The sequence below is a fragment of the Leptinotarsa decemlineata genome, unplaced genomic scaffold (assembly GCF_025532065.1).
Source record: "Leptinotarsa decemlineata unplaced genomic scaffold, Ldec_3_MD MMD2_tig00026340_RagTag_RagTag, whole genome shotgun sequence".
NCBI classification, from domain to species: Eukaryota; Metazoa; Arthropoda; class Insecta; order Coleoptera; family Chrysomelidae; genus Leptinotarsa; species Leptinotarsa decemlineata.
In genome coordinates, this window is record NW_027412694.1 from 16,775,748 (window position 1) to 16,789,909 (window position 14,162).

General features: G+C 36.5%; 1 protein-coding gene across 1 annotated transcript in view; it reads left to right on the plus strand.

The window, feature by feature from the left end:
* Positions 1 to 734: 734 nt before the first annotated feature.
* LOC111512328 (juvenile hormone esterase) overlaps positions 735 to 14,162 on the plus strand; it is a 49,580-nt gene continuing 36,152 nt past the window's right edge. Inside the window, exon 1 of the mRNA XM_074183681.1 lies at positions 735 to 890. Coding sequence (XP_074039782.1) covers positions 825 to 890 — 66 coding nt within the window. The 5' untranslated portion in view covers positions 735 to 824. The remainder of the gene's footprint in view (positions 891 to 14,162) is intronic.

A 14,162-nucleotide genomic window follows, 5' to 3' on the forward strand; every position in this document is an offset into this window, starting at 1 on the left:
AATTGGCAAATAGTACTTCTTTTCATTCATTGTTAATTTATTATGTTGTTGAAACTTCCCTCCCTATATCTATTTCCCAAAAAAACAATCCGGAATTTGGTTGGGGGGTTAATTACCTTGTGCGGTCTATGAGACCTACGCGACTACTCACGTTCGAAAATTTGGCGCGACTGTCGGAACGGAAATATTATGGAACATTGAAAAAAGGCTATCCCAATGTGAATGAACGATGCGTGAAGACTGACATATTAGGTCGCTTCGTGTGTAGCAACAAAATAACTCGAATAACCAAAATCAGGAAAATTTTTGTTGCTAAGAAATTTCATACTTTTTTTCATATTTCGCAGCTATACCACCCCAATACTTCATCATTATATTTTCAATTTAAAAAAACTATTGAGTTATTGAAAATGAGTTTTTGATGGTTTCAGGTTTTTGGGTAGCACTTTTGTGAGATATTAATGATATTGGTCTATAGCTGTTAAAATCGCTTGTTTTCCCATTTTAATTTTTTATGGATGGGCGAATTTCCAATCGCAATGAAGCTTCTATTTTCATCTTCAAGCACCCAATGGTGATGGTTCGTTCACAAATGTCTCCTTTGGAGCGCTGATTTCGACTATGAAAGATGAGTTTTGTATATCTTCCATTCAATTCGACTACTTGAAGTATATTGCGTTTACATGAACGTCATCAAATAACTTGATATAAGATTCACATGATAATCAATTTCCAAAATCAAATTATCAGATATATAATCTCCTATTGATTGGTATAAAACATGTAACTCTCATTTTCAGAACATTACTGTTACATTGACAACTATGGTTTCCAAAATAATAATCAGCATTATAGCTATCAATTCCTTCTTTATAGTTTATTGTGAACTGGTGAGTATGAAATGAACATATCTTGATTTTCAGTGTAAATTTTTCATTGCTGATTTTTACAAGTCAATGAATTATCGTTCAAGAATAGATGCAAATTATATATTGAGAGCTATAGAAAAAATCCATATCACAAATATGACATAAATCTAGATGTAGACTACCACAAAAACCTATTATGTCAAGCAGAGTTATTACTACGGCTCATTAATTTATCATTATATAATTCATCATCATTATAGAAAAATATTTTGAAAATTGTTTTTCAACGAAATACGTGAGTAACTGTCATAAATTTTCACGGCCAATAAATTAATGTGTGGAATTTTCAACACAATACTAATTTTCATTCGTTTCTGATGGATTAATGATTCAAAATACTTTCAAAGCTGCGTTTTCTGTCAATGATAGAACTATCTGTATCTGTAGAGTAGGGAGGGTGAGTGTAAGCCCACAGCACTAAGGTCACATGTGACCCATTGTACATCCTTCCGAGGAGTTGTCCTCCTAGGTCATCGTCCATCCTGTCCTTTCTAGGAAGGTAGACAGGTAACTGGAAGATATCTCCTTTATATAGGCAGGTGTAGGCCAAGACTCGCCGAACACACACTCTCTTATTGATGATAACACTGGGCACTCGCATAGGACATGCCTGACAGTCTCATCTTCCTATTAACAAATCCTGCATAGAGGTGTGTCCTCTAGACCCATATTTTGAAAGTGTTTCCTCAATTGACAGTGGCCAGTCAGAAATCCTACTGTTAAGCGCAGATTTTTTCTGGTAGTCGCCAGATATTTTTTCGGCGCCAGCTTTCCAGGGTCGCCCTAGCTGCCACTGGGTCCTAAAATTTTTAAGTGCAGCCGCTTCCTTGGCTAAAGAGTCGGCAATACTATTACCCTCACTTCTGTCGTGCCCTTCAACCCACCTCAGGATAATGTTATTATCTACCGAGGCTTTGGATGAATTTTAGTAATACTATAGTGTACTAGCCCTGAGGTTACACGTTGTCTGTTCGAAGCTAATAGGACTTATCTGCTGTCAGTGCAGATTGTTATGTTTTTGCCAGAAATTCCTTTCCTGGTTATCTCTTTTGTGGCGATTGAGATAGCAGCCAGTTCTGTTTGGACCACGCTGGTTTTTTTTTCCATTCCCCACTCAATCGTTAGGCTTAGTGACCTGGAATACACTCGACATCATGAGCCTTCTTTGGTTTTTGAGCCGTCTGTTTATATGCGTATTGCATTCGTAGAATCTGACTCTGGGTTCGGTTTTACTTGTATTTTGTAGTATCTATCAAACACAAATCTGGGTTCAGTTTCATCACTGGTTGCCTGCAGCAGAGGTTATGCAGTAAGCGTTTCTCGCCATAGGCCCCTCCTCAGTTGACCCATTCCTACTTTGAGGTTTGCACCAGCCGTGCGCAATCGTACCATGGCCATTAACGCAACCTTCTTAACGTACAGGTCCAGAGGGGTCAGACCCGTAATTAAATCCATTGCCGCGGATGGTGTTGTTCTCATGGCTCATGTGATGTTTAAACAAGCCAGCCGCTGTTTTCGATATGATTCTTGAATGGCCGTTGCTTGTAGAATTTTCGGGCCCCATGCAATGGCTCCGTATTATTGCAGTGTAGATCCAGGTGACCACACGGGGTGAACGACCCCATGCGCGTCCCACTGTCCTCCGACATTTCTCATAAGCCACATATGCTCCTTTTGCTCTACTCTGTAGGATAATGAAACAAGTCCATGCAAAAAAAACTACTGCTAATTGGATATCATAAGCAACCAACAATAAGGCATTATATCGAAGTTATACAGTGTGTCAATTTGAAAACTTCCCACCCTCAATATCTCCCTTCCAGTACATAATATGAAAAAATGGTCAGACAGGTCAACTTTATTTGCAAGGGGGACACTCTGAATGAATATTTTCAACCCTCGGGGTTCAACCCCCTAGGAGGGGTGGATGTTACCCTCAGAATTTCAAATGGAAAGGGGGGTCAAGTGGCACATCATTTTGAAGGGCATTCAATTCGCTTGCCGACGGTGCCCTCATTTATTATTTTCCGATCAGCAGTATCCGAAAATGTAGTTCTAAACTAATAGAAGTAATTAGAATTGGCCTATACTAAAATGCCTGGTTATCAAGTTAGTATGCAAAGAAATACAATTTATTGACTCTCTTATAAGTAAAACTTGTGATGACGGGTCAGCTTTTCAACTTTCCATCAGGGGTAAAATTAGACAAGCCTCAAAAAATTTACATTAATTAGTTATCTGATTTCGGTGACTTTCATTTGGGTTTATTATCGGATTTAAAACTCTTATCCCTTTTTTGTTACTTCTGCTATAAAAAGTATCGTTTTTTGAGCAAAAAAGGTGTTCATCGCATTCAAGCCATTTGGTAGTACTATCATTTCAGTTTCATTTGTTGAGCTGATCAGCGATACCTTAGAAAGTGTATAAATTGTAAGAATGGTTTACACTATCCAAGACCGAATTGAAATAATTTTTATTTATGGAGAGGTGGGCAAGTGCGCACGAAGGGCGGCATCTTTTTTTAATGAAAGAAATCCAAATCTTAATATAAGTCACCGGTATGTGCTTGATTTGGTGACAAAGTTTTCCGAAACTGGTTCGGTGAAGAATAAAAAAAGGAATAACCCCAGAGTACTGAATGAGGATGCTCAAATTGAGGTGTTGGGAACATTTGCTGCAGAGCCGACTAGCTCCTAACGATCAGTAGCAGAACAGACGGGAATGTCACACGAGACTGTAAGGAAAGCACTGAAAATGCACAAATTTCATCCATATAAAATGCAGATTCTCCACGAGCTCCATGAGGATGATTATGACAGAAGAATAGAATTCTGTGAAATCATGACTCTTCGAATCAATGCTTTACCTAATCTTCTGTTCAATATCTGTTTCAGTGATGAATGTTCATTTTTGCTGAATGGCAATGTTAATAGGCAAAATTGTCGCTATTGGAGTGACGAAAACCCTCACAATTTTCGAGAAGGACATACACAACACCCACAAAAAGTTAATGTTTGGGCTGGTATTCTTGGAAATGTCATTATCGGACCTTTATTTTTTGAAGAAAACTTGAATGGTGATCTGTACCTAGATATGCTTCAAGCACCTATCGATCCACTTATAACTCACGAGCTCGAAACTCAAATTGATGCACACGGTAATTTACTGTTGCAGGAAGATTTGTTACATTTCCAACAGGACGGTGCGCCACCTCATTATTTTCGCCCCGTCCGACAATGGTTGAACGAGCGATTCCGGGAGGAGAGATGGATTGGCAGAAGGGGATCAATTGAGTGGCCACCGAGATCACCGGATTTGACTCCATTAGATTTTTTTCTTTGGGGATATCTCAAATCTGTCGTTTATAAAACACAGCCCACTGATATGGATGACCTCAAAGGACGAATTACAGCAGCATGCCGGTCAATTAGTGGTGAAGTTTTCCAAAATGTTCGAGAGGAGTTCGAAAACAGACTGTATTACTGTTTAGAGCAGAATGGACAACATTTTGAACATATTATCAGATAAAGCGTAACAAGATGGTTGAAATTTGTTTTTTGCAATTTAGTATTTTTTGTTTGCACTCGATGCGTATTTCGTTAACTAAGTAGTTCTACATTCCTCTCACATCCACGAATTCGAATATTACTCAAGGGTTGGAACGATGCTACCTAGTACGATGCTCACCTTTTCCAATAGTCCATTACAATCATTTGTTTTGAATACCAACCTGAATACCAAACATCTAGTGCGGGCGAGTTTTAATCATTTATTCTTATTCACTTCTAATCACCGTTCGTTTGGAACGTTATTTTTCAAAAACTGCTCATCAAAAACTAATGAAAAAGGTATCATTGGCAAGAGAATTGAATGCCCTTCAAAATGATGTGCCACTTGACCCCCCTTTCCATTTGAAATTCTGAGGGTAACATCCACCCCTCCTAGGGGGTTGAACCCCGAGGGTTGAAAATATTCATTCAGAGTGTCCCCCTTGCAAATAAAGTTGACCTGTCTGACCATTTTTTCATATTATGCACTGGAAGGGAGATATTGAGGGTGGGAAGTTTTCAAATTGACACACTGTATATCAGTCAGTGGGCTATTGTGTTCGAAAACTTTTGTTATTTGTAAATTCTGGAGATATATTTAATAATTCGGTTTGATCGGGATTGTTTAAGAAATGTATCTCTTTTTCAGCAAAAATTAATATCAAAATTTGATACATAATTTTCAGATAGGATTACCTACTGGAATATTCAAAAAGGAGCAAAGTTTTGAAAGCGCAAAGAGCCAGCTATAGAACGCTTTCTGAATGGATTTGTTTTGTTCTTTTCATTATTCTTAATTGTTTTTCAAAAGAAGGTATTTCATAGGACGATTTCAGCTCGATTTGATATTTGGAAACTGGGAAACTGGTATTTCAAGTCAAATCTAATGTTTTTTTAATTTCCTTGTAGAAATTTTCAGTCATGCAGAATTTTTCCAATTCTTGAAAAATGTTTTTGAATATCTTCATGGTAAGATCATTATCAGTGCTTGATATGTATTTCCAGAATACTTTCAATAGTATAGGATAGAAAAAATGACTTTTGTGTGATTTCTACCAAGATTTTTTACGAACGATTTCGGTTAGTTAAACCATTCTTAAATAAACTGAGGATGTTTGATAAACATATCTTTAGATAGGCAATGATATGGTATATGCAATATGTATCCGATGAAACAAAATTTTATATCTGAATTATCAATAGGTGATCTGAGATATCAAAACAATAATGACATAAATTAATGGATGCAGCCGTTTGAATTAATGTATATAGCCGTTACTACGTGGTAGAAAATCATAATGAAGAAAAGAGAAATGAAACTTTCCATGTTTTTTAACACTATTATTTGTAACTAACGATACTGCAGTTTCGTCCTATACGGACATTTTTAAAGGTATACAGCGTGACTCACAGTCGATGGTAGGTTAGACGTTTCTGGAAAACGCAAAGCGCAAATAACTCCAAGAAATCGACTCCATATCATACAGGGCGTGCTAAAATTACTATTATTTCCATTGTGCATAAAAGTAGTCAAAAGTTCATTTTTTCAAATAAAACCCCCTGTATATCACTCGGTGAATTTAAAGATGGTGAGAAATGCTTCAAGATCATATATTTTATCCCTTTACCTAAATCGTCAAGTTTTCTCAATAAAGTCGCTTCTTCTAGAAACATTATATTTTTTTAGAATTTGGATTTAGGTAGCAGTGGAATTATCAAGCTTATAGCAGTTCGGTTACTTTTATAAGTGATTTACAAAGAGTTATCGACGGTGTTTCGAAACATCTTCCAAAATGAATGCAAATATTGATTATTCAAACGAAGTTCTTATGAAATTATTTATTATACATATGAACAAAGTGATCAAATCATTGTCAGAATGTGTAAAAATTCAACCAAATGTATCCTGAAATAACACCAATGAACGAGAGGAAGTTTGTAAGGTTACAAAATAATTTCCTTAACTATGGCTCAAAGTTTCCAGGGAACAACTGTACCAAAAATCAGTCATTTTTAGGTAAAAATTAGGATTCTGTGGGCTAAAACATGTGAAAGTACAGACAATAACAGAATAGGATGATTCAAAATAATAAAATTGTAAACCAAATATCACATTTCCACAATAAATGCTGAAAATATTGTCCATTACATTCTTAACACTTCATAATGTTTTTTGTACGCGACTTGCTTTTTCAATTTCCTGAAGATCCAGATCTTCAATACTCCGCACTATCCGCCGTCGCAATTCTTCTTTGGTAGGCACTGGAGTACTGTATACTTTCTTTTAAAACACCTCATGAAAAAAAGTCAAGTAGCGTGAGATCGGGTGGTCTCGGTGGCCAATCCCACGGCCCTAAACGCCTAAACCAACGATCGTCGAAGAGTTCGTCAAGTTTCCTGGAAACTTCCTGGGTAGAATGAGCTCGGGCTCCGTCCAGTTGAAACCACGAATTCTTATATTCCTCCAAAGGCAAATTTTCAAGAAAATCGGTTACTGTCGTCCTTAATAGTTGGAGATATCTCTCTGCATTCAGTGTGTCTCCATGAATGAAAAAGCTAATTTCATTGTTCTTCAGAATACAGAAAACATTCAGGTCAAATTTTTCTTGAAAACCTATTTCTTTTGTAATATGAGGATTATGATCAGCTCAAATATGTTCATTCCATCTATTGAAAATACCATCCCTCGTAAATTTTGATTCGTCGCTCCAAATTATTTTTGACAAAAATTCCCGATCTTCCTGTGTATGAATCAAAAGGGATTCACAAAAATGCATTCTACGTTCGAAGTCTTCTGCTTTTAGAGCTTGAACTTTGGTAAATTTATGCGGATGCATTCCGTGATTTTTCAAAATTCGTTGTACTGAAGCATGTGATACACCTAAATCTTTTTCTGCACTGCGAATGGAAGCTTCTGGATATGCATAAAAATATGCCAAAACAGTATTGTCCTCTTTTGGAGTAACAAGTTTTGGTAATGTTGAAGGCGCTTTTAACATGGAGCTATAGTTGAGGAAATTATTTTGTAATCTTACAAACTTCCTCTCCTTCATTGGTGTTAATTCAGGATACATTTGGTTGAATTTATACTTTTTGAAACACCGTCAATAACCATTCATCAGTTACTTATAAAAGTCACCAAACTGTCATAAGCTTGATATTTCCACGGCTACCTAGAAATCAAATTCTTTAAAAATTATTTTTTGTACAACTGTTATTGAAAATCTTTTTGATAGAAACACTTCAATCAGAACACCTACCAAAAAATCATTCAGAAAAGTTCACACATGCGGTTCGTGCTATTGGTAATATTAAATCCCTGTGAAGTTACTGACGATGACGAAGTAGTATTCAGTCCAACTGTAGAAAGTCCTTCATGACTAACCAAAAATCCTCCTTAAAATAACGTGAGTTGGCGTATGTAGTTGTAACATATGGCTTGTAATCCAAAGATCTTGTGTTCAAATTCCATGGACCCTATAATTTTTTTCATTATCAGCAGTAACGTTATACAAAAAAAATTGTATGATACATTTGTTGAAAGTGATTTTATTTTGCTCGTGAGTTTGCTCCACTTGCTGACGCTCGTTTTGCAATAATCCCCACTTATAAAATAAAATGCCACTTTCAACACTTGTAGGTAAACCGTGAATAACTATTTTTCCACAAAGACGGCTTTATTAAGAAAACTTTACGATTTAGGTATAGGGACATGTATATCATTTCGAAGCATTTTTCACCATCTTTCTATTTATCGAGTAACATACGTGGGGTTTCATTTGAAATAATGAACTTTCGACTACTTTTATGCACAATGAAAATAATAGTAATTTTAGCACGCCCTGTATGATATGGAGTCAATTTCTTGGTGTTATTTGAATATTTCGAGTTTGTCCAAACTATCGTCAAAATATCAACTTTTCATGAATTGAGAGTACTGATGCACTTCATTTCAATTAAGGCTATGTTTTGGACCATATTCAGCACAATTTATTTTTCATTTCGTAAACAGATAGAGATAGGTATAGAACATTATCAACAGAAAAGTATTGAAATACTAGAGCAATTCCAAAAATGTATTAATATACGGGATGGTCTATTTTAAAATATATAATTGCTAGGACTTTTTGATAGAAGTGGTAACGCCGCAATGCGATATGTTAGATCGATAGAACAGGTAAGGAAATGTGAGAGGTGAAATTTTCAGAAGAATCATGCTTTGCGTTTTCCAGAAACGTCTAACCTACCATCGACCGTGAGTCACGCTGTATAATGAACAGTTTACTGTATAAGTTTGAAAATGTCCGTATAGGACGAAACTGTAGTAACGTTAGTCACAAATAAAAGTGGTAAAAAACATATGAAGTTTTATTTCTCTTTACTTCAATCATTACATATCTAAATTACTGATTATTGATCCATATACCAAAGGATCCTAAATTAAACACAAATTCAAACTGGGAGAACTGCATAGTTCTAGTTGGTCATTGAGATTTTTATCCAATCCATTTCTAATGCTCTAAACGTGTATTCCGATGTACGTATAGACAATTATCATGTTTTCTTTGTTCAATGTGTGATTTGTTTCTTGTGAATATCGATATGTAGCTGATTTTTCATCTTATGATACATGCTCACGGTACCTTATGTTGAAATTTATGCCTATCTGGCCTTCATAAATAGCTGAACAGTCATCACATTCTAGTCTATATATGCCTGTTTTTCCCTATAATCCTTTTTGGGTTTTGGGTTGAATTACATGTCTTCTAAATTATTTTCACATTATAATAACATCATACACTAGTAAGAATAATTCAAGAAACATATTTCGATCACGTCATATACCAGTAACTAATAAGAATAATATAAGAAACATTTTATAATTACGTCATACTCTAGTGAGAACTATTCAAAGAACATGTTATTGTACGCAAAACTCAAAAAAGTTAAGTGAGAAAAATCAGGCATATATACAAAAAGACCAGAATGTGGTAACTGTTCAGCAGCTTATTCAGGTCAGACATGCAGAAATTTACACATATTACCGTGAGCATGTGTTACCAGATGAAAAATTAGCCGTATATGGAAATCTACAAAAAACTATACACACAATAATTTCAAAAACTACACCTGACGATTTGATCTTCACAAACTTTATTTGAAAAATAAATCGTCAGGTGTAGTTCTAGAAATTACTATGGATTTTCATCAAGTAACGGCCAAATCAATTAGAAAAATATCCACACAATAAGTAGAGATAACATGAAAATTCTCCGTACGTATTGTGAAGAAAGGGATGTGAATTCGTTCAATCGGTGAATAAAAACCCCAATTTCAAAATCCCCAATGACCAAATAGAACTATGCAGCTCTCCCTTTTTGAATTTGTGAATGTCAACAATCAGTTTAGGATCCGTTGGTATTTGGAGCAATCCAGTTTGGATCCATTGGTATTTGGAGCAATCCAGAAGTAATGTTTTTGGAATCCGAAAGTATGTGTTAGAAATCACACATTGAAAGGTAATAACTCGTTAGTCCTTAGCTCGCACAAGTTTCTCAACTTCTGAGAGTTGTAGTTCGTATGGCGGCGACAGCTGATTAACGGAAAACATATTCTAAACAGAATTGATTCATTTATTGGACCATTCTAAATTTTTGTCGTTTCCAATAGTTGGAGCCATTCATCAGAATCATCGCGATGAGTTCAAGAACTGGTTAACACTATAAGGGTTATTCACATTAGGTTATGTATTCGATTGAAATCTTCAAATATGTTTGTTTTTAATAATACTGAATATGAGAAGATTTTATTAAAACAACGATAAAAATAAAATAAAAACAACAATAAAAATCAATTGGCGCTCCGGGGCGACTTCACTGATTCCAGTGGCGCATTTGCTTTTGCAGCTGCAGGAAAACCTAGAAAAACCTGCAGCACCACATCATCTGAAGATCTTGATCTAACAATGTCCTCTCTCTTATGAAACAAAATGTAGGGTGTCTCCAGAGGCTCCAATGAATTCAATGCATCGCCAGAACACTTCGGGACACGACTATCGTCAAACTTAAACCAGCCCGTTTCTTTTTTGACCAAGGCGTAATAATGACCAAATTCAACGCCAGAACTACAGTGAACAATGATTTCATGAATATTATAATAGTGGTCTGCTAGGTTGAAATGTTCATCTATTTCGAACTTTCCAAAGAGTTTCTTGGTTACGTTAGAAGTTGAATCTTGTTTGAAAATCATCAGTGTTAATATTAGATTGACTGGTGCCTCAGTTATACTTGTTTCCTTATAACAGTCAGTTAGTTTGGCGCATGTTCGACAATACAGTCGGTCATCACCTGTTAAATATTCCATTTTCAGATGATTTAACAATAAGCTTTGCACGGACTTGTTATCAGTCATATTAGGAAAAGCTAGATGAAGTTCCGGAAATTCACATAAGTTTTCAATACTTCTTGAACGAAGTAATCAAGTGAAGATTTTTCCAGCGAAAGATTTACAAACACAAGACGAGATGGGCTGTACGGTCCAGAGCGGTCAGAGGTATTGATTGTACTATTGTGAATTGAGAATTCAGAACAATTCTCTTGTTGTCCTAACAAGTGTCTAGTGGACTCCAAAGACTCCAGGAAATCGGTTGGAGGGAAAGATAATACCTTCTTACGAAACTGCAGCTGCATGAACAGGTGTTTGAGTTTGATGAATAAGTAGGAAATATTCCCGTTCCCGTTCATCATTAAACCTTCGTTCTTGAAATTCTTCGTCATGAACAACACTTGTAAAATGCTATTCATGTAGCAAGTGTTTTCTAAATTATCCAATCCAATGTTCTGCTCTAGATTTTCAGGACAACTATCTACTGATTCGTAAGGAAGAACATGTTTCACAGAATCTCCATAAGAACCATTTCACAAGCTGCGATCGATCCTTCCAAGTGAAGAAGGGTTTCGTACAAGGATCGATTCGGTTCTTGCTTCACGAAGCTCTTCCACTGAAAGGGAACCAGTTCTACGAGGACTTTAACTCATTTTTTGGGGGCAAAAATGACCTGAGTTCACTGTCCGCACTGAAAAAGAAGAAGGTGGATCAATTACTTGTGAATTAACCTTGATAGGAGACTGATGAATATTCACTTATTTTGGCTTGTTTCGAAGAGGTTTCAGTTCCGTACTGAAATTAGGGCAATGCATGATCTCATCAAAATTATGTGAAGGAGGAATAGTTCCAAGTACTGAAGCAGCATTGCAACGTTGAATAGCAATACTAATTCTTTCTATCAAAAAGTGTTAGAACGGTGATCTTTCGTTGCTTGGCCTATTCTCCTTCCGAGTTCATGAACGAGTAACAGAGACTCCGGGCCATAAACACCAAAAGTTTCAACCGCTACTGGATGAAACAGATAGTTGTTTCCAAGATTTTGGTATTTCTTCCTTTTCAATTTCTCGCCAGACAATGCTGAAGTTCCAGCAGACTTGGAACTTTTCCATGGTATGAGAGACATACCATCTGGTCGTTCACCATCATCTCGACTGGTACCTAAGGGTTCCAGAATTGCAGGAACATCCGCTGACAACATAGCTGGTTTCAATATGTCGTTCACTTGGTGAGGTCGAGATGTACGCCCTGCAATTCTCCTGCAACTCAAACCATGTGTACCTTTTTCATCAACTATACTACCGCAAACACAAGTATGATAAACACAAATAGATGAGCCCATCCTAAGTCCTACTGCTATTCTGAAATATTCATCGTCTGATAGTGTTCCAAGAGATGCAACAGGTAAAGCATTCAGCCAACACTCGATTCCTTGATCATTGCTGCTTTCAGACGAGCCTTATCGTATACACGGTAGTACACGATATTGTAGATTTCAGAAGTTTATCAGTTATAATGTTCAGAAGAGGTCGGTCCCATACACCTGTAGAAGGAGCAATATTAGTTGCAGTATGCCAAAGTGATTCACCTTCAGAATAAAAATCGTCTGTGATATTGATAAATATGGAAGAAAGGATGGAATCGATAAGATCGGAAACACTATTGACTGATGACAGAAAAGCTGGTAAAGCTAAGGAAGAAGCCGAACGTAGTTCTATGCCGCCAAGGTTTACAGGAATCATTATTGAAATGATTGTTTCTAACATATTCCATCTTGTGGTGGAGTAAATTATCAAATTCGTCAAGCTCTAACTGACATGACCAAGTGGGGGAACATCTGAGGGCGTACATGAATTTTTGAATCGCCAAACAATATTTCAAAAGAAAAAATGCAACGTGTTTTGGAAGTTCATTCAATCTGGTGGTCAGCAATTTGAGTGATTCCCGTTTTTCTCGAAGATGTTCTGAAAGTGAATTTTTAGAGAGAGGAGCACCCAGAAGACTCCATTTAGACTTTTCCAAAATTCTTATGCCAGGAGCCAATTTCAAAATGGATTCGGAAATATTATTCAGAGTTGGAAGAGTAATCAACTCGCATTTTTCAAAATTCAGTTCAAGTCCAAGATGTTTTGAATAATCAATGATTTTTTCTGAATCCTTTGAAACACTGTTTTCATCGCCAGCGATTGAGCCATCGTCCAAATCCAACAATTAAATTCAGATGATAAGCTTCTAGTGCGTTCGTTGATGGTCAGACAAAAAAGAGCAGGTCCTAAGTGATCACCTTGTTGATCACCTCTCTCAGACAGAATCAGATGTTCACCAAAACTCAAATAGGAAGCTGATTTATAACACTGACTCAAGAAGGGATATAATCCTGGAAACGAATCTTTAACCTTACGAAGCATGATGTTTCTATCAATCATGTTGAAGGCATTTTTGTATTCTATTTTCAGGAAAATTTTTGAATCGGGATTTGGATGAAGATTAATATATCTACGAGCAGCATGAGCAACAGCTTCACATCCACCTGCAGTACCGAAACCAAACTGTAGTGGACGTAACATCGATCCTAGTTCGTCTTTATTCCTCAAACAACCAAGTTTAGCTACCAATCGACGATAAAAGGTACCGACGGCAGTCGATCTTACTCCTCCATCCTTTTTCCGAAGAGCACACAGTGAAGTGCCAAAAAGTATAGGACAAATTTCTGGAGAAACCCTACCAGTAAAAATGAAGTTACATAATTTTGTAACAGGAAGAAGAAGTTTCTGTCTTGAATTTCCAGAGCTGTGACTAATGAGGTCTTGCATGTGACTAGGGTGGAAAGAATCCAAACCACCAGCAGAACCGAAACAAAAATATTTAATTGCCTCCGATACTTCATGTTCTGAAAATTGGTACACCGGAAACTCTGAAAAATCGTGTGGTAGTTGCGAATCCAGAGAATGTGTGGAGGAATCTGATCGAGGGTGTTTTGATCGGAGAACTGAAAGTGTGAATTCATCGTATTCGTCCAACGTATCACTTGAACTGATAGCTGATAGCTGATATAATGTCACCATCAGCTATTTTACTCAAAACAAGCTTAGAAAAGTTTTTGTTGTATTTCCTTTTATCGATTTGAGATGGAATGACATTGGTCTTGGAATTAAGAAGTTTGACGTTTTTCTTCATAAGAGATGCGAGAGAAGATCTACGGGAGTCCTTGGCATTTGAGATAGAGAAAAAAGTATAAGGGAAAGTTAACAAGTTTTCCCATCTTCTTGGAGAGTTTGTATGTGAACATTCTTCTGTTATT